Below are 27,615 nucleotides of genomic sequence, written 5' to 3'. Positions count from 1 at the left end.
GACACAGATGGGGTGCCATCTCAAAGGAGAGATGTCCGTGGAGATGCCCCATCATCCAGGCCAGGCTCGTCCCAAAGCTGCTTTTTCCAAAAGGCAACTGGAGTTTCTTGTGTGTGTTTTTTTTCCTTCTCTTGAAAACGTTTCGCTTCTCATCCAGGAAGCTTCTTCAGTTCTTCTTCTTCTTCAGTTCAGAACCGAAGCAGCTTCTTAGATGGGAAGCGAAACGTTTTCAAGAGGAAGAGAACCAAACGCAGTCCAGTTGCCTTTCGGGAAAAGCAGCTCTGGAGTCTCAGACGGAGCAGAGAGCAGCCCTTCTGGTGCCTCACCTGCAGCTCGTCTTGGGCGGGGGAGGGGGGGTATGGCTCCCATCGCCCAAGCACAGAGGAGGCCTGGCCCTGGGTGGGTGGGCGCTCTTTCTCGGGGCTGCGTGGGGGTGTTAAAAGGGGGGGGGGAGAACAGGGCGCTCTATCAGCCCAGCATGGGGGGGGCTTTAGAGAGAGAATCTCTCTCCCATCCTCCTGGGAGTAGGTGGTCCTCCGGCTTCTCCCAGGAGGAGGAAGGAGAAGAATTACTGCCAAATTAGGGCTCCTCCCAACCTCCAGAGGCCATGATGGACGGTATCAAACGCAGCTGAGAAATGAGACCCCCACCCCCACCCCAGGGCTGGGTTTACCCATCTGAGACCTACCAGCCATTCATTTGGGCACTGGTCTTCCAAAACGTTTTTAATATCATGGGCTGTGGTTAATTTTATTTGACTTCTTTGGGTTTAATAGCTGCCCAGAATCAAAAGGAAGGGAGGAAAGAAGAATGGAGGAAGGAAAGGGAGGGAAGGGAAGGAAAAAGAAATGACAGGGAAGGAGGAAGGGAAGGAGGAAGGGAAAGGGAAGTGTCTTTGGAGCACTCCTTGAGCTGGATCCAGTGAGTTCTAGTCTCACCTCAGGCATGAAAGCCAGCTGGGTGACTTTGGACCAATCACCAGGAGACGGTGAGTTCTAGTCCCGCCTCAGGCATGAAAGCCAGCTGGGTGACTTTGGACCAATCACCAGGAGACGGTGAGTTCTAGTCCCGCCTTAGGCATGAAAGCCAGCTGGGTGACTTTGGACCAATCACCAGGAGACGGTGAGTTCTAGTCCCGCCTCAGGCATGAAAGCCAGCTGGGTGACTTTCGACCAATCACCAGGAGACGGTGAGTTCTAGTCCCGCCTCAGGCATGAAAGCCAGCTGGGTGACTTTGGACCAATCACCAGGAGACGGTGAGTTCTAGTCCCGCCTCAGGCATGAAAGCCAACTGGGTGACTTTGGGCCAATCACCAGGAGATGGCGAGTTCTTGTCCCGCCTTGACTCTGTGCTTATGCTTTGCCACTCACTCAGATTTGGTGCCACTTTTTATCCTATCTAGCAAATTTATCCCCATCATGGATTACTGCCTTGTCGTGGCGAAGGGGCTTGCGTAATTCAATGAAGCTATGAGCTATGCCGTGCAGGGCCACCCAAGACGGACAGGTCATAGCAGAGAGTTCTGACAAAACGTGACCCACTGGAGAAGGAAATGGCAACCCACTCCAGTATCTTTGCCATGAAAATCCTATGGACAGTACCAAAAGGCAAAACGATATGATGCTGGAAGATGAGCCCCTCAGGTCGGAAGGCGTCCAATATGCTACCGGGGAAGAGCAGAGGGCTAGTACTAGTAGCGCCAGAAAGAATGAAGCGACTGGGCCAAAGCCGAAAGGACGCTCAGCTGTGGATGTGTCTGGTGGTGAAAGGAAAGTCCGATGCTGTAAAGATTTTTTCTCCATAGGAACCTGGAATGTAAGATCCATGAATCAAGGCAAGCTGGACGTGGTCAAACAAGAGATGACAAGACTGAACATCGACATCTTAGGTATCAGCGAACTAAAATGGACAGGAATGGGTGAATTTAATTCAGATGACCATCAGGTATACTACTGCGGGCAAGAATCCCTCAGAAGAAATGGAGTAGCCTTCATAGTCAATAAAAGAGTAGGAAAAGCAATATTGGAATACAATCCCCAAAATGACAGAATGATCTCAGTTCGAATCCAAGGCAAACCATTCAATATCACAGTAGTCCAAGTCTATGCCCCAACCACCGGTGCTGAAGAGGATGAAATTGACCGGTTCTATGAAGCCCTAAGGGACGTGGTGGCTCAGTGGGTTAGGACGCTGAGCTTGTCGATCAGAAGGTCGGCAGTTTGGTGGATCGAATCCCGAGTGCCGCGTAACAGAGTGAGTGCCTGTTACTCGTCCCAGCTTCTGCCAACCTAGCAGTTCGAAAGCACGTAAAAATGCAAGTAGAAAAATAGGGACCACTCTGGTGGGAAGGTAACAGCGTTCCGTGCGCCTTTGGCATCTAGTCATGCCGGCCACGTGACCACATCCTCGGACAAGCGCTGGCTCTTTGGCTTTGAAACGGAGATGAGCACCAGCCCCTAGAGTCGGAAACGACTAGCACGCATGTGCGGGGGAACCTTTACCTTTACCCTTTTATGAAGCCTACAGCACCTTATAGAACTAACACCAAAAAATGATGTCCTTATCATCATGGGGGATTGGAATGCTAAAGTAGGAAGCCAAAAGATAACCGGAATAACAGGCAAGTTTGGCCTTGGAGTACAAAATGAAGCAGGGCACAGGCTGATAGAATTTTGTCAAGAGAATACGATGGTCATAGCAAACACTCTTTTCCAACAACCCAAGAGACGGCTCTACACATGGACATCACCAGACGGTCAACACAGAAATCAGATTGACTATGTGCTCTGCAGCCAAAGATGGAGAAGCTCTATACAGTCAGTAAAAACAAGACCAGGAGCTGACTGTGGCTCAGACCATGAGCTTCTCATTGCAAAGTTTAGGCTTAAATTGAAGAAAGTAGGGAAAAGCACTAGGCCACTCAGGTATGAATTAAATCATATCCCTGTTGAATATACAGTAGAGGTGACAAATAGATTTAAGGAATTAGATCTGATAGACAGAGTGCCTGAAGAACTATGGACAGAGGTTCGCAACATTGTACAACAGGTAGCAACCAAAACCATCCCAAAGAAAAAGAAATGCAAGAAAGCAAAATGGCTTTCTGAGGAAGCTTTGCAAATAGCTGAGGAAAGGAGGGAAGCGAAAGGCAAGGGAGAAAAACATAGATATGCCCAATTTAATGCAGAATTCCAGAGAATAGCTAGAAGAGATAAGAATGCCTTCTTAAATGAACAGTGCAAAGAAATAGAAGAAAACAATAGAATAGGGAGGACCAGAGATCTTTTCAAGAAAATTGGAGAGATGAAGGGAACGTTTAATGCAAAAATGGGCATGATAAAGGACCAAAATGGCAGGGACCTAATAGAGGCAGAAGAGATTAAAAAGAGATGGCAAAAATACACAGAAGAACTACACAAGAATGAGCTTAACGTCCCTGATAATCACAATGAGGTGGTCACTGACCTTGAGCCAGACATCCTAGAATGTGAAGTGAAGTGGGCCTTAGAAAAGCTGAGCAACAACAAAGCTAGTAAAAGTGACAGTATTCCAGCTGAGCTATTCAAAATCTTAAAAGACGATGCAGTAAAAGTGCTACACTCAATTTGCCAGCAAATTTGGAAAACTCAACAGTGGCCACAGGATTGGAAAAGATCAGTTTACATTCCAATTCCAAAGAAAGGCAGTGCCAAAGAATGTTCAAACTATCGCACCATTGCACTCATTTCTCATGCTAGTAAAGTTATGCTTAAAATCCTACAAGCTAGACTCCAGCAGTATGTGGATTGAGAACTATCAGAAGTACAGGCAGGATTTTGAAGAGGCAGAGGAACTAGAGATCAAATTGCCAATGTACCCTGGATCATGGAGAAAGCTAGGGAGTTCCAGAAAAACATCTACTTCTGCTTCATTGGCTATGCTAAAGCCTTTGATTGGATCACAACAAACTGTGGCAAGTTCTTAAAGAGATGGGAGTACCAGACCATCTTATTTGTCTCTTGAGAAATCTATACGAGGGTCAAGAAGCAACAGTGAGAACTGGACACGGAACCACTGATTGGTTCAAAATTGGGAAAGGAGTCCGGCAAGGCAGTATACTGTCACCCTGGAGAAAGGCAGGGCTAGATGAATCAAAAGTTGGAATTAAGATTGCCGGAAGAAACATCAACAACCTAAGATATGCAGATGATACCACTCTAATGGCAGAAAGTGAAGAGGAACTAAAGAGCCTCTTGTTGCGAGTGAAGAAGGAGAGTGCAAAAGTTGGTTTGAAACTTAACATTAAGAAAACCAAGATCATGGCATCCGGCCCTCTCAATTCCTGGCAAATAGATGGGGAAGAAATGGAGGTAGTGACAGATTTTATTTTCCTGGGCTCCAAGATCACTGCAGATGGGGACTGCAGCCAAGAAATTAAAAGACGTTTGCTCCTGGGGAGGAAAGCCATGGCAAATCTAGACAGCACACTAAAAAGCAGAGACATCACCCTGTCAACAAAAGTCCGTATAGTCAAGGCTATGGTCTTCCCAGTTGCAATGTATGGCAGTGAAAGTTGGACCATAAGAAAGGCTGAGCGCCAAAGAATGGAGGCCTTTGAACTCTGGTGCTGGAGAAGACTCCTGCGAGTCCCTTGGACTGCAAGGCGATCAAACCGGTCGGTCCTAGAGGAGATCAACCCTGACTGCTCTTTAGAAGGACAGATCCTGAAGCGGAAACTCAAATCCTTTGGCCACCTAAGGAGAAGGAAGGACTCACTGGAGAAGAGCCTCATGCTGGGAAAGATCGAGGGCAATAGAAGAAGGGGACGACAGAGAAGGAGGTGGCTGGATGGAGTCACTGAAGCAGGAGGCGTGAGCTTAAATGGACTCCAGAAGATGGTAGAGGACAGGAAGGCCTGGAGGAACGTTGTCCATGGGGTCGCGATGGGTCGGACACGACTTCGCAACTAACAACAACTATTTCAAACTCTGACTCATTTCCCTTCCTCCTATTTTAAGCCATTTCAGAGCGCTGGGTTCTTGCTTTCCTTAATGACCATCATTGATTTCGGATGTACTGTTAATCCTGATAGCAACCAATTATATCCATGTCCCCTCATGGTTGTTTGTATGATTGGTTACGCTTTAATTAACCATCTCACCCAGAAATGACAGCAAGGTTTGCTTCTCTAATTGCCTTCTCTGCCTCAAAGCCTGGCCCAGGCGAGAACAGCCTCTCCCTCTCCGCTCTTTGCTCTGGGAGCCTTTGGGGGAATTTCCTCCGGAGCAAAGCGGGGGTGGGTGGGGGGTGGAGGAACGACTGAATGGTCCCCCCAGGCCAAAAACCAGGGCAGGCTCAGGGAAGGAAGGTATTTGTTTATATGATTTCTGTAGCCCCCCCCAGCTCAGCAAACCACTCTGGGCGGCTCACAATTCAGAAACATATTACAATTAAAATCTTAAAGGCGTTTTAAAAACAAAAACCATTAAAACCCTAAAAAACGCTAAAACGTCTGATTTGAGCGCATCTAAAGCAAGAGGCCTGGCCTGTTAAGAAGGTAGGGGGAGGGGGGGTCTGGGCGCCTGGGGTGTCCCAGGCTGGGGAGCCTCACCGGGTCTTTAAAGCTTTACGGAAGGCTAACGGGGTGGGGGCCATTCACGGGGGCCCCAGGACCAGGCTGTGAAAACCCAGATGGCACCGCAGGGGTGGTTTCTGCACTCGGCAAGAGATGGGACTAGATGATCTCCATGGAACCTTCCTACCTGTCCATTCTCCAATTCTTTGACTCTTCACTCTGCATTGGTCTCCCCAGCCACCCCCTTCCTTCCCCCTGAGGCCCTTTTCTCTGGCCCTGGGAGAGGAGGGGGGTCCAGAAGCCCCTTCTTCTCCCTTTCTTTGGAGCCCCCTCCCCTCAGCCGATCCCTGCCCGTCTGGGGCCCCGGGGCTCCTGGCATCTCCAAAGGGTGGGGAGAGGCTCTGCCCTTGTTTCTTTGGGGCTCAGGGGACCCCTGCCCCTGCCGGCTGCAGCTTTGCGAAGCCCTCCCGTCTTAATTTGGGCACTTTCTCCCGTGTCCTTGAAAGCCTCTTTTTTAAGAAGAGGCCGGTCGCTCGTCCGGAATGGGAGAGGGCCTCCTGCTTGAGCAGGGGGTTGGACTAGAAGACCTCCAAGGCCCCTTCCCACTCGGTTATTCTCTCCTTTCGGAAGCACGTGCTGTTTTCAGAGCCTCTCTTGATCCCGACGTGTTTCAAATGGAATCCTTTTTCAAAGGGAGCCCCAAAGCCAGAGAAACCAATTAAGGAAGAAAACCTGGCTGTCATTTCTGGGCAACGCAGTTAATTAAACTGTAACGAATCATACAATTACACACACCGTGTGGGGACATCAATATAATTGGTTCCTCTCAAAACACCGCCTCCTGGTTGCGATCTCAGGATCAGCTGGGCGGTTGCGCCCCCAAATCTGGCAGCCCTTTCCTTTCCAGCAGGACTTTTTAATTTTGGAACGGTTTCGTCAGCCGTCCCTAAGCGAAGGTCCTGATTCTGTGCCCAGCGTTCCGGAACGACTGCGAAAGAATTTGCAGCCGTGCCACGGAGGGCGCTGAGGCCGAAACGGCTGGCGTGCCCTCCAGGTGCAACCTGCGCGTCTCTTCACACCCGGCTCGCCTGGCGTGGGCACCCACGAGTGGCAGGACCTTGACCTGGGCCAAGCAGCCAATGCTCTGGCAGAAGCCATGTCCCTGGGCCTGGACTGACACAACTGCTGGAAGCCTTGGCGCCCTGGTGGTGCAGTGGTTAGAGTGCAGTACTGCAGGCTGACTCACTGCCAACTGCCAGGTGTTCGATCCTGACCGGCTCAAAGTTGACTCAGCCCTCCATCCTTCTGAGGTCGGTAAAATGAGGACCCAGATTGATGGGGGGCAAGAGGCTAATCCTGTAAACCACTTAGAGAGGGCTGTCAAGCACTGTGGGGCAGTATAGAAGTGCTATTGCTAAGTGCAAAGGAAGGAAGGAAGGAAGGAAGGAAGGAAGGAAGGAAGGAAGGAAGGAAGGAAGGAAGGAAGGAAGGCGGGCCCCCTGTGCTACAGCTACCTGCTGAGCCCCCTGTCCTTGACACTCCCGGGAGGGGCCCTCATCCTTCCTGGCAGGACTCCAGGGGTTGCCCACCCCCAGTTTCTCAGTGCTACAGAAAGCCAAAGGTCACACACACACTTACCAACGTCGGACTCTTTGTGGGTTTTGATGATTTCTGCCAGTTCAAAGTTCCCCGCAATAATGGCCACCTGCAAGCAAAGAGGCCAGAGTGAGCCGGACGGCTGCTGACCGCAGAGAGTTCTTTGAGTGCCACTCCGCCTCACAACAGCCCTGCAAAGTAGGCCCTTTGCTTAGACTTCTTACAGGGACACAGGAATGGGCGCGCTCCGTCCAAGCTGCCAATCCCGGAGACGTTTGTTTGCAGCCAGATGGGAGCCCAGGAAGAGATGGGCACGGCAAGTTGCGTTCTTAGCCCCTTGGGACCCCCAGAAACCTTTGGAAGACCTGGGGGAGATGTCTCTGAAAGGGGGAGGCCCCCTGGGGTCAGGAGAAAAGGGCCAGAGACCCTCATTCAGCTTCCCTTGCCAAGCATATCAGGACTCGGCCTACATCCCCCCCCACCCCGTGCTCTCATTCAGAGGGGAAGGAGCCCCCTCAGGCTGGTGGGAATCTGATGGCCCCGAGGCCATCTGGACTGGACCAGAAGAGGCAGAATCGGGAAGTGGTCGCCCACCCTACCAGCAAGTGAAAAGCTGCGCAATGGAGTTGGGGCAGTTGTGATGCCCTCTGCGCCCTGATGCCGCTCTCCTAAAGGTATCGGCTCCACCCCAACCGCTGACCAGCCAAAGGCAGCCAGTGGTGGAGAAGGCTGGCAGGCAGTGTTGGAGAGAGAGAGAGAGAGAGAGACACTGGCCAGCCAGGCGGAGGAGTCCAACGGGGAATCAGTCTGGCATCCCTACATGGGAACGAGAGGGTGAAGTCTGACCCCCTTTGAGTGCTGTCGAACCTTAAGCAATCCGGCCCAGGCGCAAACTGGGAAGATTCCTGCAAAATAGGCCCACAGCACTAAAGTAGCTAGTTGAACTCTTTCTGTGTGGATTGGAGCAGGAGGTGAGAAGGGGCAGCGGGGAGGCTGACCTGGCCCCACTTGGCTTCCCTTCTCCAGCTCCCAGCGGGGGGGGGGATTCAGGGCTGCTTGGGGTGCTCCGCCTGCTGTGACCCCCCCTCCCCAGGCTCCAGAGGAGATAAGCTCCACCTCTTCTCTGAGGACCCTCGGGCAGAGGAGAGAGGCTCCGGCAGAGGTCTGATTTCCACCCCCCCAACAAGGCCTGGAACTGGAACTGATCCAAGGGGCGGCTTCCTGACTTGAAGCCTTGGTGGAGCAGTGGGCTAATGCCTCCTTAAGTAACACCAGCTGCCTGCAATTAGTGCAGGTTCGAGTCCCACCAGGCTCAAGGTTAACTCAGCCTTCCATCCTTCCGAGGTAGGTAAAATGAGGACCCAGATTGTTGGGGGCAATTAAGCTGACTTTGTAATAATGCCACTTGGGGGCCCCCGAAAGCCCTAATAAGCAGGCATATACATAGAATGAAGGCTATTGCTAAGCACATTGATTTGTGCTTAAAATTGTAAGCCGCCCTGAGTCTTTGGAGAAGGGCGGGATATAAATGGGATTTTTTAAAAAAAGTATGTAACGGATACAGACGGGTGTGAAATGGAAAATCACAAAGCGCCCGTCTCACATTGGCCGAGACGGATGAGGGGGGAATTCATGCCAGTCTCAGCACCCAGCAGGACTCAGAGGCTGCTGGAAATGCCCTGCCCTGCCTGGGCTTGGTCAGGAGGAGCCCCGTCCCTTTTCTGGAGCAAGTCTGGCTCCGTGGTTTGATACCCCAGCTGAGCTCTGCTTTAATGACAGAATAACAGAGTTGGAAGAGGAGGTCTTCTAGCCCAACCCCTGCTCAGGAAGGAGACCCTGTGCCATTTCGGACCAATGGCTGGCCAGTCTCTTCTTAAAAACCTCCAGTGTTGGAGCATTCACCGCTTCTGGAGGCAAGGAGTTCCACTGGTTAATTGTTCTAACTGTCAGGAAGTTTCTCCTTAGTTCCAGGTTGCTTCTCTCCTTGATTAGTTTCCATCCGCTGCTTCTTGTCCTGCTTTCAGGGGCTTTGGAAAATAAGTTGACCCCCCCTCCTCTTTGTGGCAGCCCCTCAAATACTGAAATAACGCTCTCATGTTCCCCCTTTTCTCTAGACGAGACAAACCCAAATCCTGCCACCGTTCTTCGTATGTTTTAGCCTCCGGCTCTTTAATCATCTCTGTTGCTCTTCTCTGCTGTCTTTCTAGAATCTCAATATCTTTTTTATAACATGGTTACCAAAACTGGATGCCGTAATCCACGTGTGGTCTCACCAAGGCCTTACCAAGTAGTATTAACCCTCCAGGTGATCTTTATCCCATCCCTCTGTCCCTGAAGCTTAGGACTGCCTCGGCCTTCCTGGCGACTGAAGCCGGCTGCCGGCTCCTCTCCCAGTCACCGGCCGCGAGGTCCCGGATCGGCTGGGGGGCTACGACAGGAGGACACAGGCCTTCCCAAAGGGTGGGTGGGCAGGAGCAGCCCCTGCCTTTCCTTCATCTTGATCTCCAAGCCTGGGCAGGATCCCCTGCACCCCTGGGGGGTCTCCCCTGGCACACACACCCCCGAGAGAGGAGGAAGCAGAGGGTCCCTCTTCCAGAGCCCGCCATGGCCCTACCTGAAACGCCGTCTGGCTGTTGTAGTTCCGGATCTCTTTGCTGGCTCCCCGGAAGAGGAGAACCCGGGCACAGCTCTCCTGGCAGAGGGAAGGAGGGCAGCGTCAACTCTCCTTCTGGCTGGGCAGAGGTGGGCATCTCTGGCCTAGTCAAGCCAAAGGGGGTGCTGGAGGGGGACAACGGGGCTGGCCTCCCTTCTTCGGAGCCCCCACGGCTGGACCCTCCCCGTGCATTGTCGGGAAAAGGAGCGAGGCTCAGGGCCCCAGTAGGACGGGCAGGGTCCCTGCAGGGCCAGCTCCTCCCAGTCCCCTCCCCTCCCCCCCCAGCCCAGGGGAGGGTGTGGGCCTCCTGGTCCAAACTCCTGGATTCGGACAAGGGAGCCAAGCCAGGCTAGCCCTGAGCTCCGTCCGGTTACCCCTTGCAAGAGGACCCTGCAGTTCCCTCCGTCCCCTGCCAGCTCTGGAGACACAGAAGGCACTGCAGGAACTGGGGTGTGTGTGTGAATTTGATCCCCCTGTCCCCACTGGACCCCCCCCCTCCCTTCACAAAGCCCACTTGCCTGGGAGCATTGTTGAAAAGTAAATGGAACTTAGCATTAATGTTCAGGAAGAAAAAGAGGGAAAGAAAATGGGAAGGACGGAGAACGGACCATCGGAGGGATGCCAGAGGAGGGGGGGGGGAGTAGCGTGTGTGTGTCAGTGTGTCTGTGGGGGGGGGGCTCACCTGGTTGTAGAGGGCGCAGACGTGCAGGGCAGTGTTTCCCGAGGCGTTCTGGGCCGTCATGTCAGCCCCATAGAAGAGGAGGTGCTCCAGGTGCTGAACGTGTCCGTAGCGGCAGGCCTGCTCGGGAGGGAGGCAGGACTCGCATCAGAGCCCACTTCAAGGCCCGTCACCCTCTGTGCTACAGCTCCCCCTCCGAAGACCACGGATTTCGAATCCCATGGTGCCCACCCTCCCAAAGCCTCTGATCCCTCTCTGGCCCCGTTCTGAATTATTTCTCATTTTGCTGATTTATTCAATTTGGATGCCGCCCATCTCGCTAATCAGGCAGCCCTGGACAAGCGCTGCCCAGCAACTCCAGAAGACGGGCAGTCCTCGCCTTACAACCACAGCGGAGCTCAACATTTCTGTTGCCAAGCAAGACGGTTGTTAAGTGAGTTTTGCCCCCATTTTATGGCCTTTCCTGCCACAGTTTTTAAGTAAATCACTGAAGTTCTTAAGTGTGTCACTCAGTTGTTAAGTGAATCTGGCCTCCTCTGCAACTTTGCTTGTTGGAAGGTTACAAAAGGGGGGGGGAGTCACACACCCCCGGGACACTGCAACCGTCGTAAGTATGAATCAGTTGCTAAGTGTCTGAATTTGGATCACGTGACCGTGAGGAGGCGGCAACGGTCGTGTGAAAAAGTCATACATCGCTTTTCTCAATGCCCTTGTGAACGGTCACTGAACGAGGACTGCCTGTAAGTTGAGTTCTACCTGTAGAATTTGGAGGTAGGAGAACGGGGGTGGGGGGAACCGAATGCCAAAATTGCTTTAAAGCCTCACTCCAGGTGCAGCCAACGGAGGTTTGCTGCAGGGTCTCTGCACAAAATGGACAGAGCGACAGGATCTCCCAGTTGCCCCCTTTCTCTGCCAGGGTGAGGATTCAGCCCCAGGGTCCCCCTCTCTCAGAGAGGCACATCTGCCCCACAGCAAAGGGGCTGGCGGTGCTTCCCTCCAGCCGAGCCCCCGCACCCACTGCCGGTGCCCGCGGGCCCTGCCCCACCGCTCACCTGGTGGATCTCCTGCCAGCCGTTCTCATCGATGCAGCCCACCTTGGCGTAGTCATGCAGGAGCAGCTCGCAGCAGTAGGGGTCCCCTCCCACCATGACGCTGTGGTACAGAGGGGTGAGACCCCGGCTGTCCTTGTAGTCCGTGGAGGCACCCAGGTCTAGCAGCGTCTGCGCAAAGACAGGCACGGGCGGGGATGGGGGGGCATCAGGAAGGGCCTGGCATCTTGGCCCAGCAGGATGGGCGGCCCGAGGCCGCGAAGGAGGCGCCTGTATTATGTGACAGGTGGCACACGTGGTCTGCCCTCCGAAGGTGGGTCTGCTGCCCCGGGCGGCCAGAGTGGACCAGACCTTAAAGGGAGACGTCTCACTCCGTGCCCAACACACATTGGCCTCAAACTCAGACAAATACATGCTTTGCTTTGCTTTTATTTATTTACTAAATGAATTTAATAATGTATTCTCATTACGTCACGAACGTTAAGAATATGTTATGAATGTTAATCATTTGTTATTCTTCAATAAATACTTTATCATAATTAAATAAGTGTCTGTATGTGTTTGTATTTAATTATTTATTTATTACACCAGTTTATTCAATTAACTTGCCACCCATCTTGGATCGAAACCTTTTTGCCCACAGCCTCACCCTTTGTGCCCACACAGTGTGCCACCAAAGCGGGGCCGGCTGAAAAGATGCAAGAGCTGCTGTCTGAAACCGGGGCAAAGGCCGTGCCCTTCAAGGAGGGTCTGGCAGGGACCCTGGGACGGCTGTCCAGGCCGAGCGGAGCAACCAGAGCACCCTCGGTGCCCCCCAACTCGGCCCGAGAGAGACTCACCCTCAGGGCAGTGTGGTTCCGACATCGGACGGCCTTGTGCAGGGCCGTCATCCCTTCCCGCGTTCGGAAGTCCAAGTGGGCACCGCCGTTCCTCAGGGCTTTGATCATCTCGGCACAGAACTCCAGCTGGGCAATCATGGTCAGCGGGCATTCTGGGAGGGGGAGGAGAGACAGCTCTGGGCAGCCGGTCTTTGGAGGGTCTCTTCAGCCTGTCACTATTCCCCCCCCCCCCTCGGGTCCCCCTGGGCCGGTCTGCGGTTAGTCAACCGCCTCCCTTGCGCTGATCCCCCCACTGGACCCCCAGGCCGACCGGCAGAGCCGGGCCTCGGAGAGGACAGGGCTAAGGTTGGGCCCAGCCTCATGTCCTATAAATAAAGGAGGCAGTTCACTTCAGTTCAGTTTACAGCCAGCAGCCGGGATTGGATGCCGGATACAAAAGACGCTCCACGCGAATGTGGGGAAGGACACACCGTCGTCTCACATACGAAACCCTTCAACGCACACGGAGGAAGGCCTCATGCTGGCAGGACCAAAGGCTGCTGACATGGCCCGATATTGGGCGGATGCCATTTCGTTTTAATCCTGTTTATTTACACACTTTTAAATGTGCTATATTTTCGATGCCCTTTTCGATGCCTGTTTTAGTTGCTGGGTGCTGAATGCAACGCGTCTGTAAGCGCTTCTGGCACAAATAAAGAAATAAAGCAGGGCGGGGGGCAAGGGCTGGTTAGGGGGTGACCGGGGAGGAAGAAGGTTGCAAATGGAGAGAACCACGTGTGTGTGTGTGTGTTTGTTTGTAGCTGCTGCCCTACAGACAAAACTTCCCAGACTTTATCCTTACTCAGTGGTGGGTGAGAAGCCAGCATCCCTGGGTGGGTTCACACAACATGCTGGACTAAACTCCTTAACTCCATTTACACTTGCCTGACCCGTTGCAGAAACAAAAGTGTGTGCAACATCCCAAGTGCTCTAAACCAAGCAAAAGATCGAACTATAAATCTCCTAGACCAGGGTTAGGCAACCTTGGCTCTTTTATGACTCGTGGACTTCAACTCCCAGAATTCCTGAGCCAGCATGGGGAAACTATGCCCCCCTCATGACTCGTGGACTTCAACTCCCAGAATTCCTGAGCCGGCACGGCTCAGCATGGAAACCTCTCCCTTTTCCCTCAGCATGGCTGGCTCAGGAATTCTGGGAGTTGAAGTCCACGAGTCATAAAAGAGCCAAGGTTGCCTAGCCCTGTCCTAGCCCTGACTCTAGAAGACGTGATTTCGAAACAGGTTAAAGCCAGAGGATCCCTGCTTGGCCTGAAGTTCCCCTTAAGCCAGGGTTTCTCAACCACGGCAACTTGAATACAGGTGGACTTCAACTCCCAGAATTCCCCAGCTAGCTGTGGCAACCTGGCACCCATCCAAATCTCACCTCCCGTGTCCGGGTCATGAAAGTTGGGGTCCAGTCCTTTCTCCAGCAACCTGCTGACTTTCTCCACATTCAGGGTCTGCACATACTCCATGAATTTCTTCAGATTTGCCTGCAGCCACAAAACCCAGAGAAAAGCAGGCCGGTTAGAAGCTCGCCCCGGCCGCCAGGCTGCAGGTGGTGGTCCAGAGGCCCCTTCCTCCAACCAGGGAGCCGTTTTGCTCCCTGCAAGCAGAAGGAGAGCTGAGGGTTGCTTGTGCCAATCCCCCCATTCTCACCGACCTCGCATCCATTTGCTCTGGCACCGGGGAGTGTTCCAACGCGCAAAACCCGCACCCCAGCCCCGCTGGTCCATCTCTTCTTTTGCCTCCCATCAGATTTTTCTGCCTCCAGCTGACAGGTCAAGAACAGCGGCCCTTCTCCGGGCCTGCATCTTGAACAGAACTCAAAATCCACCCCCCAGCCCCGGGCATGGAACAACTTCTGGAGGCAGGCAGTTCCACTGGTTAATTGTTCTGACTGCCAGGAAATTCCTCCTTAATTCCAGGCTGCTTCTCTCCTCGGTGAGTTTCCATGATCCGTTGCTTCTTGTCCGGACTTCCGGCGCTTTGGAGAATAGCTTGACTCCCTCTTCTTTGGGGCAGCCCCTCAAATACCGGAGCACTGCTATCGTGTCGCCTTTATTCCTTCTCTTCGTTAAACCAGACACACCCAATCCCAGCAACCCTTCATGTGCTTTAGCCTCCAGCCCCCCGATCCTCCTTGTTGCTCTTCTCTGTGCTCTTCAGAGTCTCCACATCTTTTTTTCACATTGTGGTGACCAAAGCTGGGTGCAGCTTTCCCAGCCTGGCCTTAGCAAGGCCTTATAAGGTGGTGTTAACACTTCATGTGATCTCAACTTTAGGAAGGGCGGACGTCGACTCCCAGACTACCCCAGCCAGCCTGCCCCCTAAACCAAGATCCTTGCTGCGTGTGGCATTAGACCTCAGCCTTGGATGACCAGCAAAGAACGCGACGGATTGTTATCGCAAGAGCGGCTGGGCCAAACCCACAACCTGGAACAGCCAAACCAAGAAGGCTGCTGTGCAAAAGCCCCCCCCTCTTCTACAACCGGCAGCTCCAGATGTGCTGGAACAGAGTCGTGCATTCCATTCTCCTGAAGCCGCCGGCCAGCGCTTAGGCAACAGCCGAGAAGGATTCTGGGGTCTTGCAGAGGCTGCGAGGCCAGTGGCCTCTCCTCCCCTGGCTTCCTTCTGGGCTGCAGCTCGCTGGACAAACTTTCCTACTGCATTTAGCTCTGGCCCCTTTAACCTTAGCACAGATGTGCACCGGCGCCACACAATCACCACCCTGTTTTGCAAAACCTTTCCACCAGGACCGATTCTGTGTCCTCGTATGACCTGAAACCCATCACTAATCTGGGGCAGGACAAGGTCACAGAGAGGCCGCTGGCCCAGTCCACACCGCCTCCACCTGGGACCCAGGTGAGGGGCGAGAGCTGCAGGGACCTCAGGCTTCCTCTGAAGATCCAGGCCCTGCTTCCCACCTGGGCCAGCCGCTTCCCCAGCCTTGTGGACTGTCTTCTCTCTCTCTCTCTCTCTCACCCTCCCTCCTTCCTTCCCTCTCATCTATACATTCATTAACGGTGCTCTGGAGACGCTTATTTTCAGATCAGGTCAGGATCCACCCAGCCTGGTTTCCCTTTGGATCCCATGCAGATCAGGACCGCACCAGGCTCTGTGAGGGCATCTGAGCCATGGGGCACCTTCAGCTCCGGCACTTCTGCCATCCTTGCATCGCTGGCGGGCAGCTCAGCTGCCCCACTTTGGTGCCTCCCCTCCGCTTCACCGGCAGGAGACGGGCCTTTGCAGGAGCAAACGGAAGGATGAAAGAGACGCCCGAGACAGGAAGACATTCAAGGGAGAGGCAGCCTGATGCTGGCAGGGGTGGGTGGGAGACGAAGGAATCCCTGGTTCAGAGGCAGAAGGACTGGCGAGAGGGAGGCAGTGAGACCCCCGTCTTCTCTAGCTGCATCCCGGGTCTCTCCCTAGCCGGGGAAGGGGCTCTTTCCAGAGAACCATCGTCCACCGCTCGAGCACCTCCCAATGGCCTTCCCTTCGTCTTCTGCTGCTCAACAGGTGCAGCCCAGGCCAGGGGCCTCCTTCCACTCCAGGTGGCTCCCGAGAGCTGTCCGAGGTCCTGAAAAGCCCATCAGCCCCCCCCCCATGCCAGCCCATTAAGCAAAGTGCTTTGGCTTCCGCTCAACCGGGGCCCAGCCACTGATGGGGGGGGAGAGTTCCTTTTGGCCCACCTCTCCCTTTTCAAAAGCGGATAAAAATAGAGCAGCGCATCTCTTTCAATTAACTGACCTTTTACAATTACAGAAATGAAACGCGGGCACGTGCCAAGCCACAGAGGCCGACAGAGCCAACGTGGAGCGGCTCACTGCTCCTTGGCTGACATGAGATGGAGGGGGGGGCGGAATGAGCAAACAAGGCATCCCTAGCTGGAATCCCCGCTGGGGAAGGAGGCTGTTCCTGATCTCCTTCCCCTAGGTTAGGGTCAGGCTCGGGCCCCCCGCAGACAGTGCCCACCTGGCCAGCCAGATGAAAACCTGACCTTCTGGAGAGTGCCACCCTGGGCACCCAAAGACATCACCTGTGGACAGGTGGACACCACCCCCCAGGCACAGAGGAAGTCCTTGTGCAACGGGACTCCGGACCTCCCGCAGAGGGTCTAGACCCTGTGACGCTTTCCGATCCGAGCGAGCGGAAGGCTGCCTCCCACGTTGGACCCAGGCACGAGCGCCCTTTCCCCAGAGAAGCAGGGCAGCAGGGCCAAGTCCCCACCCTCCCGATCGAAAGCCAGGGAGAGGCTCAAGACTGGGCCTCCAGGCTGGAAAGGCCGCAGGTGTGTCAGCTGCAGAGGTGGGGATGGTGGTCAAGATGTGAGAGGGCAGGAGACCGTCTCTGTGGCTCTCCCACGAGTGGAGCGCCCAGGTCCAACTGTCCAGCTCCTGTTGACTCTCGTCCCCTCTGGGTTTCTCTCCGGACCTTGGAGAAAGAAGAACGAGCAGGGGAGCTGCCCTCGGGGGGGGAGGGGGACGGGGGGCAGGAAAGGGGGCTCTGCTATTGCGACTCTCCTGGGCTGCTGCCCACAGGCCAGCGAAGGCCGGGGAGAGGCTGGCCCCCACCTTTATTCCCCTTGCCGGCCTGCTCAGGGGAGATTTTTCCCTAAGCCTGCGTGGAATCAACCGAGGAGCCTGTCACATTTCTCCCGGTTGGATGGGGACCCTGATATTTTGGGAAACGTGAAGACCAAGAGGGTGATGGAATGAGAGACCCCGAGCAGAGCCCACCCACCCCCTACTCTTTGCCAGGTGCCCAGGAGATCCGGCTCTTCTTGCAGGGAAGTAAAGATGAAGCACAGAGGACTGATGGACAGGCTGCCAGTTTGCAAAATCCCCACAGCTCCGAGAACATCCACACCCCGCGAAGTCTTCACAAAGGCTAGACGTTGTTTTTAGCGGAAGGAACGCCGGTTATTCTTAGTGTTGGATTCAGGCTGCACAACGTTCCCTTCTGCTCGCCTCCTGTCCGCTGTGCACTTTGCTACTTTGGGGACCGGCTCAAAAGGCAGCCTCCATAGAAACAGCTCTCGGCATCGCTTCCTTCTACACACTGCAGGCAGCAGGTTGCCAAGGAATTCAACCTCCGCCTCATGTTGCAATTGGCTGCACACTTGAATTCTACAACAGGGCTACAAGTATGATCAAACACAGAGAAAACAAGGCAGAGGCAGCAGCTAGTCCCAGTCCCCAGTCTTCCCATCTCAGCTCTTGGCACATCTGAGGGAGGGAGGGAGGGAGGGAGGGAGGGAGGGAAGGAAGGAAGGAAGGAAGGAAGGAAGGAAGGAAGGAAGGAAGGAAGGAAGGAAGGAAGGAAGGAAGGAAATGGGAAGGGGGAACAGGGAAGGAACTGGGCATGAGGAAGGAAGGAAGGAAGGAAGGAAGGAAGGAAGGAAGGAAGGAAGGAAGGAAGGAAGGAAGGAAGATGCAATGTAGCCCAGATTCCCAGAAGGGAGGGAGTGTATTCTAGTGGAATAAGAGTAAGTAAAAATCTCAGTTCAGACAGTTACTGTGAGCAAAGTGGGTGAAGATAGCCCCTTCTTAACAGTTCCAGAATGCAAGCTTCAGTTTGGCAAGATTCTGCCTTTAGGTGTGGAACAATAAAGGCGTCTGCTTGGCAGAATCACTACCTGCTTTGGGATATTCCAGCCGGCCACTTGGAGACCAGATTCTTTCTTCCCAGCAATAAACCCTGGGCACCACAGATACATTTAATTAATGCTGGATCCCACTTTTGTATGAGAGCCCCACAATGTTAATGTGAGAATATCAGACTGCATGAATTGGACCTGAGGGCGCCAAGCAAATGGCCGAAGATCAGGCTGACCCGCAGGTATTTTGTTTTCATACGTGACCAGAAGGAGGCAAGTGTCCCTGTCTATAGCGAGGGAAAAAGGAGAACCCAGGAAACTACAGGTAGTCCTCAGGTTACGACCACAATTAATGGTTTGGGCCAATCACCACAAGGGCTGAGCACCCAAGAGTCAGCTTGTTTGGGAGACGGGCAAGATTGAAACTGAATGAATGAATCTGTGTGCATGAGCCAGACAGCCATGCTGGTGAAGAAGGTGTGGTATATATGCGTGTGTGTTTGTGTGTGTGTGTGGGGGGCTACAACTGAGCCCTTGGCTGCCTCATTGACAACGCACAGCCCTGCCACCCACTGACCTCTAAGTGCCACAAAGGCCAGGACGCCCAGCCATCTTCTGCTCGAACGGGAAGGAGCGGAGAAGGAGCTCGCTTTTGGAAAGAAAGGAATGGAGGGCAGAGTGAAGGGAAGAAGAGAGGGGCTGGGAGGGGAGGGGGAGCTGAGGTCTCCCTCCCCTTCACACAACACCCACCGAAAGGAATTAACGACTGCCAGCTGCCACTCGCTGGCTGGCTGGCTCGCTCCATGCCAGCCCAAATGAGGCCTTGGAAGGAAGCTGCCCTACCTGCCGGGTGCCAAGGAGGCCTGGAGTCCATCTTGGACTTCTGCCAAAGCCGGCGAGGGGGGTCGATAGCCAGCAAGGGGGGGTGTCCCGTCGATCCCCAGCCACCCGCGGCCACTAGATGGATATCCTGAGGCACAAAGGCTGCCCAGGCCCAGGAGAGGAGGGCGGGCAAAGGGTCCCTGGCCTGCAGGGGTCAGTCTCCTTATCCCCTGCTCATCACAGCAGGGGCCTTGCTGGCTGGGAACTAGGGGCACTGTAGTCCCGCCCGTCTCCGGGGGCCCATTTCTGCTGAACGCCCTTGGATCCAAGGCCTCAGAAAGACGGGCAGGTTGTGCATCCTGCAGCAAACTGGCTCCTCGGTCTGGCTTCACGCAACGGGCTCAGCCGGCAACCTCAGCCCCTCTTTTGTCTGCACAAAGTATCTGGCACCCAAAGCAGGAAGCCCCAATGTGTGCGACATTCGTGTGTGTCCCGCCAAGACGACATCTGGACTCCCGCCACGGGCAGAGATGCACGCTTCTGCAAACCACCAACGAAGGGCAATCACAGGCAGTCCTCATTCCACGACTGCTCGTTTAGTGACCGCTCGCTGTTACTACAGCGATGAAAAAGCATCTCTGCGAGCAGGCTTCGCAAAGCAACGGAAAAGTGACAGAACCCCAGCTGCAGGTTCACTCAGCGACCACGTTGCTCAGTAACAAAGTTGTGGTGGCCAACTAGGGACAACCCACAATACAGGCTGCCAAGTGCAGCCCTTTCTCCCAGAGGGGGCCCTAACCCTTGGACCCCCAGGCAGCCTGGAAATTACAGCTGTGCTCCTCATCTGGGGAGCAGGAGCCCCTCACGAGAGCCGGACCGGGGCAGGGGGGGCGAAGGCGCCAGGCTAGAAGGGAGGGCAATTGGGTAGAAATGCGAGTTTTAGGCCTGCCTCGTCAGAAGGCCGGTTGGATGAGCCTGGGCCAGCCCTGGGAAGAAGGCAGTGGGGAACCCCGCCTGGGACAGGGCCAAAAGAGCTGCGGGGGACTCAGGAATAATTTGAAGGCAGATGTGTGCCCCCCCCGTCTCTCTCTCTCTCTCACACACACACACACACACACCCCTTTAGCAGGAGGAGTGGTATGGAAATACATGGAGGACTGCAGGGTGAGGAGGGCAAAAAGGCCAGGGTGGCACTCAGCCTCCTCCCCCAACCCAGCATGGGCACACTGAGTGCCCCCAAGTCCCTTCCCCCACCTGGGCTCCTTTTGAGGGCTGAGCAGAAATGCCTCCCCCCCACTCGGCCTTTGCAGCAGCTGCTCAGCCCTCCCCCCCCAGCCCTGCCCCACGGTGCTTGCAGCAGCTGGGACTGCTCAGCCCTGCCTGGGCTCTCTGCAGCCAGAGGGCAAGGGGGCCCGGGCAAAGCACAACCCTAGATCCCCCCCCGTGCCCCCCCCCACGAAAGGAAGAGTAGGGAGGGAGTAGGGTCAGGGGAGGAAGGGTCTACCTTGCTTCTGGTGCCGGACCACTCCCTCCACAGCCAGAGCTGCTCTCTTCCCAGGCAGGCCCCCATCTGCACGCTCCCGCCAACTCCCTCTCCGCCCAGGCTTCAGAAAGGGCGTGCATCTCACAACTCGGACAGATGCACACACACACACTCACACGCATTGACACATTCCATAACTTGATCCTGTCCAAGCAAAACAGCAGCCCCAGGGGACAGATCCCACTGGAGCCAACTTGGCCAGCCAGCCTCCTCCTCCACTTCCTCTTCTGGTGGGGGGGGGGACAGCCGGGGACAAGGAGATCTTCCCCCACCCCCCTCCCCTCCCCTCCCTGCCTGTCACTTCCCCCTCCGACCAGCTGTCTGCAGCACCCCTTTATCTGCATTCTGCCTGCCCCCCTCGGCTCAGGAGGGATTTGGGTGGAGTGGGGGTGCTCCTGGGACCCCAAGTCAGCAGGATCAGTGGGGGTTCGGCGGCAATCAATCAATCAATCAGAATAGAGCTGGAAAGGGACCTTGGAGGTCTTCTATCCTTGGATGGCCTTATCCTTGGATGGCCTTATTTTTTTTTATTTCCCACTTTCAACAGGAATTCAGGGTAGCACATCTGAGCCCCCCAACACACCTGGGTGAGAGGGGGGTCTTGCAGGGGATGACTTGCCTAGGTCTGCGCAGGGCTAGATAAGGGCTCAAAAAAGGGGCCCCCTGCCAAGCGCTCTAGGCACCCCGGTGCCCTGACCCCTTGCCAAAGACTTAATGGAAGCACCCCATTTCTACCCGCTGGGCATACGGTAGTTGATTAACTGATTTGTCTTACAACCGTATCAAAGGATAAAGGTAGAATTCAAGGCCTCATCCCAGGATAAAATAGGTAAAGTTCTGTTGGAGACAGAAATTCATTGTATGGGTCATCTTGAGTTTAGCCCGCAAATATTTCTGTACATAGAAACCTGAGACCAAAATGCAATCCGATTTTTTTTTAAGAAAAATGCTTGTGAGAATTTGAAACACACACACACCCTCCCCCCCTGTGCAACATCTTTGTGGAAAGCCAACCCAGAATCGTACACAAATCGATAGGAAAGTCCCTTTAATACGCTCCTTTAATAAAAACAGTTTAATCAGCTCCCCAGCACCGTCCTAGTTAGCGTATCTGGACCAACGTTATTGCAAAACCTGCCTTCTGTGACTGCTAAATGGGGCATCTCTGGGACATGCCTGAGGGCGTATATTTCTTTCCTGATAATTTCTGCAACTTTAACTCAGTGCAAAAGTATCGTCTCCTTGGAAAGGAGCCTCTGGGGGCAAAATGGGCGTTGGAGTAAATAAGCCATCCCTGAAGGCGTCTCCTGGCAGCGGTGGGGGGTCACGGAGTGGGGAAGGGGGCAGGGTTTGGGCAGCAGCAGAATCTGGGCTCCTGGGGGAAGTGAAGGGCTGGAGCCCAAGGATCCTGCTGCCTGACCTCTTTCTCCAAACGGCTGGACGTTCCCACCCAAACACATGCTTGGCCCGGGGGCAGTTTAGCCTTGCTTAACCCTTGTCGGTGGGTTGTTGCAGGAAGGAAAAATGAAGGTGTGGGGCAGGATGAAGCAGCCCATGAAGGTCTTTCCTCGGACAGATGACCGGTGCTGCAAGGGGCCCTGGCCTGGCCGAGTCGGCGGGACCTTCCTCTGACCGGATGGAGGAGCGTTTTTGTGACTGGTGCCAGCAAAGGGAAATATAAAAGTCTGACTGGCCGGGTGGCATCAGCCTGATGGGGTGTTGCCCCCCTGGATCTTCCAAGGGGGCATTTTGAAAAGGGACAGATGGGCTGCCGACTTCCCCCTGCTGGGCTGGAGGCTCCATCTGGTCCACCCAGCCCACCAGGGAGATCATTGCCCCACCCCGGCTTGGCACCTGCCACCTTGGCACCTCTGCGCAGCAGCAAGCACAACTTCCAGCTAGGGTGGAAAGTTTCCCCGGCTCCGCGTCCTGCCTCAGGAAGGAGGGTGATGAGGTGACAGCCACAACCACAACTCCGGCCTTGGAGACCAGATAGAGCCGAGTGGGCGGAGCTGCTTCGGCCTAAGAGGGAAGACGGACCCCTTCCGCTCGGCTTTACTGAGACAAACTGCTCGCACCGCAGCTGGCAGGACAATTGATCGGTGGAACTGCTTGCCACCAGATGTTGTGGGTGCTCCAACACCGGAAAAGATTGGGCAGCCATTTCTCTGGAATGGTATGGGGTTCCCTGCTTGAGCAGGGGGGTGGGCTAGAAGACCTCCAAGGCCCCTTTGAACCCTGTTATTCTGTGTTCTGTGCTGTAACACGAGGTCTATGCGAGCAAGGTGGGGCCAGGCAGAAGTGCAGAAGACCTGGGTGTCCCTCGAGTCTTACCTGCCCCCGGATTTCACCTCCCTTTTGGCCCTGGAAACGGGGCTCCCTTCAGTGGGTCTGGCTGCCTCAAGGGAGAGAAGACCGGGAACCCCGGAGAAGCCCCATCGTGCCCAGCCCAGCCCACCGGCCTCAGAGGGTGGGGCGAAGCTCAGGGCTTGCAGCCGCCTCTGTGGAGTTTGACCTGTGCCCCCCCCCGCCCCCCAGGGCCACGGCTTACCTTCGTGTGCAGCTTGGCAAACTGCTTGTCATCCAGCAGCGGCTGGGAATAGACACGCCTCTTGTATCGGAACTGGAGTGGGAGGCAAAGAGAGGAAGGAGCGTCAGCCGCCAGCCTCAGCATCGGTCAAACGTCCATTGACTGGAGCCCGTGACTCCGGCGGAGCTCTCTGGCCCCGAGGCGCCCTCCCTGGAACAGCCACAGCTGGGCTGTTTCACGGTCTGTGGCTCCTTTGACAGGCTGCTCTTCCGAGCGTCCAGAGATTTGGGCTGCTGGTCAATAGAAAGTCTGCTGACCCGCGGGTTCAATCCATCCCACCCTCCCCGGACTGCTGCAAAGGTGGCCTGCAGCTCTCCACCAGGCTGCTGGCTCCCCCGCCAAGTGCCAGCAGGTCCCAAGGCCAAGGGAAGGCCAGGCCAGACCAGCAGCTGCTGGCTTAAAGCTTCTGCGGCTGGCGAAACACAGCGAATCCAAAGGCTGCTCTTTAAGGACACCCCACTCCAAGCGTTGGTTGGCAACTAGGGTGGGTGGGCAACTAGGGCCCCTTTAGGACCCGTGAACTTCAACTCCCAGAATTCCTGAGCCAAGAAGGAGAACCTTTGTAGGTTCTCCTACAAAGTTGAACTGTGGGGTCCCTGGTGCTCTCCGAGCTGGGTGGTTTCCTTGCAGACGTTTCATGACCCAACTAGGGAACGACCTCATCAGTGTTAGCGAACACTAGCCCTGATGACGTGACCTAGTTGTGCTAATGAAATGTCTACAAAAAATGCTGCCAACGCTGACTTTATTGTGGTTTGCTTTGTGTTGGGAGAATAAACCTCGTCACTCGTTCCTTAGCCGTGTTTGTGTTTCATCGTTGAGGACGCCTGTGACATAAGAGAGTACCAAGGACCCCATAACCCCCCTCCTCTTCCTCCTCTTCTCCCCTCCTCCCCTTCTAGCACTGATGATGTCACCGCCCAGCTCAGACACCTTAGTCCCACCTTTGCTTGAAGAACCTCTGACCTTGCCCTGCATGTCAGGATGAACCGGGGTTCCCCTCGGGCTTCCCAGCAACGGACCCCCTCGGATCCCCCCTCCCTACCGGCAAAGCCCCCTTTTCAGCGTCATCCCCCGAAACCACCGGGGCGTTGCTGGTGCCCGGGAGTCGCTGCCTGCTGGGTCCTGGGGCAGGCGGGGGCGGGCAGAAGTTGCAAAGTGGGGAGGGCCCCCCCTCCCCAAACCAGGTCGAGGCCTGCCAGCCACTACCTCCAGGTAAGGGACGGGGGTCTCCGGGTTCAGGGGGTACTCCCGCAGCAGCCGCTCTTCGTCCAGGAACTTCCCCGCCCGGCCGTTGAAGGCCGGCTGGAAGAGGCCATAATTCAGGACGTCCTTCAGGCTGTGGTTCAGGGTGCAAAGGATGCGCTGCTTGGAGGTCCAGATGGGGACATCGGGGTTCAGGCGCAGACACTTCTGTGGAGGGGGGGAGGCAAAGGGGGGAGAGCGTCAGACGCTGTCCAGGCGGGGGGGGGGGGCGCAGAAGCAAGGCGCCCAGAGCCCCGCGGGGCTGTTTGGACCCCGTACAATACATTGACTCTGCAGACGGCGTGGTGTCCCTGGATTTCCAACACCCATTAACATTTCACCGGCATTCAAGAAACCACAATAACATGCGAAGCTTAAAAAGATCTACGTTCAGGCACAGGCAGTCCTTGACTTACAACGGTTCCTTTAGAGACCATTCAAAGTTACAACATCACTGAAAAAGGGACCAGTGATGGTTTTTCCACACTTACAGCCACTGCGGCGTGCTTCAGACGCTGGACAACTGACCCACATTGATGATGGTCGGCGTGTCCCTGGGGTGACGTGATCCCCTTTTGCGACCTTCTGACGAGCAAAGTCAAGGGGGGGAACCAGTGTCACTTAACAACCATGCTTCTCACTTAACAACGGCAGTGATTCACTTAACAACTGGGACAAAAAAGTCTCAGAATGGGGCAAAACTCACTTAGCAAATGTCTCGCTTAGCAACGGAAATTCTGGACTCCGTTGTGGCCATGAGGAATATCTGTATCAAGGGTGAGGCCATCTAACCACCGAAGCATCGTTTATAGGAAAGAAAAGTCGGATCCTGCCCTCAGCTGGCAGCCGGTCACAACGTGATCTGCAACCTCATATGTAGATTTTTAGGTTATACCTATACTGTCCAGGCCCCCCCTGTGAAGGAGAGAGGGGCCCCAAAAATGTGAAAAATAAATAAAATGGTGGTTGCAGCATCGTTGCCGTATCTCCACTTGCAACCGTCCCAACAGGTAAAAGTCAATGGGGGAAGCTGGATTCACTTAATGGCTGTGTGATTCGCTTAACAACCATGGCAAAAAAGTCTCAAAATCGGGCACAACTGACTTAACGACCGCCTTGCTTATCAACGGAAATTCAGGTCCCGATTGTCGTAAAGCAAAGACTATCCATTTGGCGCACAAACATCGGAGAGTTTATCAAAGACTACAACAAGTGGCTTTTGCTGCCTGTCTCAGAGGGGTGCGTAGGTGTGTCGTTATTTTCCAGGGTGGGTGGGGCTGGGGGTGCTCTTCCAGGAACCAGGCAGCTCATTTGGGGATCAGAAATGCACAGATCAGAAAGGCCTAAATTGACAGCCGGAGCTTCCCTGGAGCCAGAGGGACTTGTCAACCGCCATCCAGACCTTGGCGCCAAGCCCTCTGGATTGCTGCAATGTGCTTTGTATGGGGCTGCCCCTGGAGCATGTCCTGACGTTTCCTGACAGCCAGAACAATCAATTAATGGATCGGCTTCCCTGCAGCAATTGTGGGTGTTCCAACACTGGAGGTTTTTAAAGAAGAGACTGGACAATGTGGGAACTTTAAGACTTGTGGACTTCAATTCCCAGAATTCCCCAGCCAGAATTCTGGGAGTTGAAGTCCACAGGTCTTAAAGTTGCCAAGGTTGGCAGCCCTGCTTTAATTCATCCGACGGAAAGTTCTCCTAGCCAAACCATACTAGAATTTCTGCAGGAAATAATGAGGATTTCAGGAAGTTGGTTTGTTCTTGAGAAGTTCTACTTTCCTATGGCTGGCTGGGGAATTCTGGGACTTGAAGTCCACAGGTCTTAAAGTTCCAAGGTTGGACACTCCTGGTATTATAGGGTCTCCTGCTTGAGCAGGGGGTTGGGCTAGAGGACCTCCGAGGCCCCTTCCAACTCTCTTTATTCTGTTCCCTTATTCTGGCTCAAGGATCGTGTGGGATCTCCCATCTTATGGAGGATTTGCTCTGGCTGGCGATTGCTAATGGGATGCAATTCCATGCGTTGGCACTGACCTTTAAATTCCCCCCCCCAAAAAAATGAAGATCCCCCTCTTCTTTACCCCTTTCCTGAGAAATTGTTCCTCTCCCTGTGCCAGGCAAGGACTGAAAAAGGGGCCTTTCTGATATTTATGCCTAGGAAGAAAATTATGGCTCTCCTGAAGCTTGGTTGCTGCTTTATCAAAGAAACGGAGAGAAGAGAGAGAGAGAGAGAGAGAGAGAGAGAGAGAGAGAGAGAGAGAGAGAGAGAGAGAGAGAGAGAGAGAGAGAGAAGAGAGACACACAGAGAGACAGAGAGAGAGAGGAGAAAGAGAGACAGACAGATTGAGACAGAGAAAGAGAAAGAGAGACAGACAAAGAGAGAGGCAGAGAGAGAGATGGAGAGAGACAGAGAGAGATGAGAGAGAGAGAGATAAGAGAGATGAGAGAGACAGAGAGATGAGAAAGAGCGAGAGCGAGAGACAGATTGAGAGAGAGAGAGAAAGAGAGAGAGACAGAGAAAGAAAGAGAGAGAGAGAGAGAGAGAGAGATTGAAAGCTGGGAACCGCAAGAGAGAGCACGCAAACTCTGAATTCAAGATGAAAATGAATAATGCAGAGGCTTGCGAGCTGAGGACACCCACTGCCTCTATAAAAGAAGAGGAAATGGGGGGGAGGGGTTGACATGGAAAAAAAATGTGGGGAAACACCCTAAAATAATCTGCCACCCTTCTTGATCAGCCGTGCCATTTTTATACCCTACTTTTCACCAGTATCTGGAAGTCCAACTATCAATATTCCAAATGTGGTCTTACCAAGGCATAAAAAAGTGATTATACCACTTTATAATGTCTTGATAAGGCCACACTTGGAATATTGCACCCTGTTTTGTTAGCCTCAATATGAAAAAGACGCTGGTACACTGGAAAGTATGCAGAGAAGAGCAACAAAGCTCATTAGGAATCTGGAGGCTAAAACATATAGGGAACGGTTGCTGGAATTGGGTATGTGTAGTTTAACGAAGAGAAGGGTGAGGGGTGACATGACAGCAGTGTTCCAGTATCTCAGGGGCTTCCCCAAAGAAGAGGGAGTCAAGCTATTCTCCAAAGCCCTTGAAGGCAGGACAAGAAGCAACGGATGGAAACTCGTCAAGGAGAGAAGCAACCTGGAACTAAGGAGAAACTTCCCGATAGTGAGGACAATTAACCAGTGGAATGGCTCTTGCCTCCAGGTGTGTGTGTGTGTGTGTGTGTGTGTGTGTGTGTGTGTGTGTGTGTGCAGGGGGCAGAGCCCTGATCCCACATATGACCAAGGTGTCCAGCTCTGGCGATGAATTTTTAAACAGGTTCATATCCAAGCAAGCAGAGGGCCACCCCTTCTGCCAATGAGCTCCCCTGAATATATATTCTG

The 27,615-nt window shown here is 54.2% G+C and overlaps 1 protein-coding gene across 1 annotated transcript in view; it reads right to left on the bottom strand.

Moving 5' to 3' along the window:
* SHANK3 (SH3 and multiple ankyrin repeat domains 3) overlaps positions 1–27,615 on the bottom strand; it is a gene marked incomplete at both ends in the record, with an annotated part of 518,002 nt that overhangs the window by 117,690 nt on the left and 372,697 nt on the right. Inside the window, 8 exons of the mRNA XM_081330688.1 lie at positions 7,194–7,260; positions 9,766–9,843; positions 10,487–10,603; positions 11,536–11,703; positions 12,372–12,523; positions 13,794–13,902; positions 22,925–22,996; positions 24,173–24,376. Coding sequence (XP_081186814.1) covers positions 7,194–7,260; positions 9,766–9,843; positions 10,487–10,603; positions 11,536–11,703; positions 12,372–12,523; positions 13,794–13,902; positions 22,925–22,996; positions 24,173–24,376 — 967 coding nt within the window. The remainder of the gene's footprint in view (positions 1–7,193; positions 7,261–9,765; positions 9,844–10,486; positions 10,604–11,535; positions 11,704–12,371; positions 12,524–13,793; positions 13,903–22,924; positions 22,997–24,172; positions 24,377–27,615) is intronic.

The sequence above is a fragment of the Vipera berus genome, assembly GCF_964194415.1.
Source record: "Vipera berus genome assembly, chromosome: 6".
NCBI lineage: Eukaryota > Metazoa > Chordata > Lepidosauria > Squamata > Viperidae > Vipera > Vipera berus.
The sequence above is the reverse complement of the archived record's forward strand: the minus strand, read 5'-3'. Positions and strand labels throughout refer to the sequence as shown.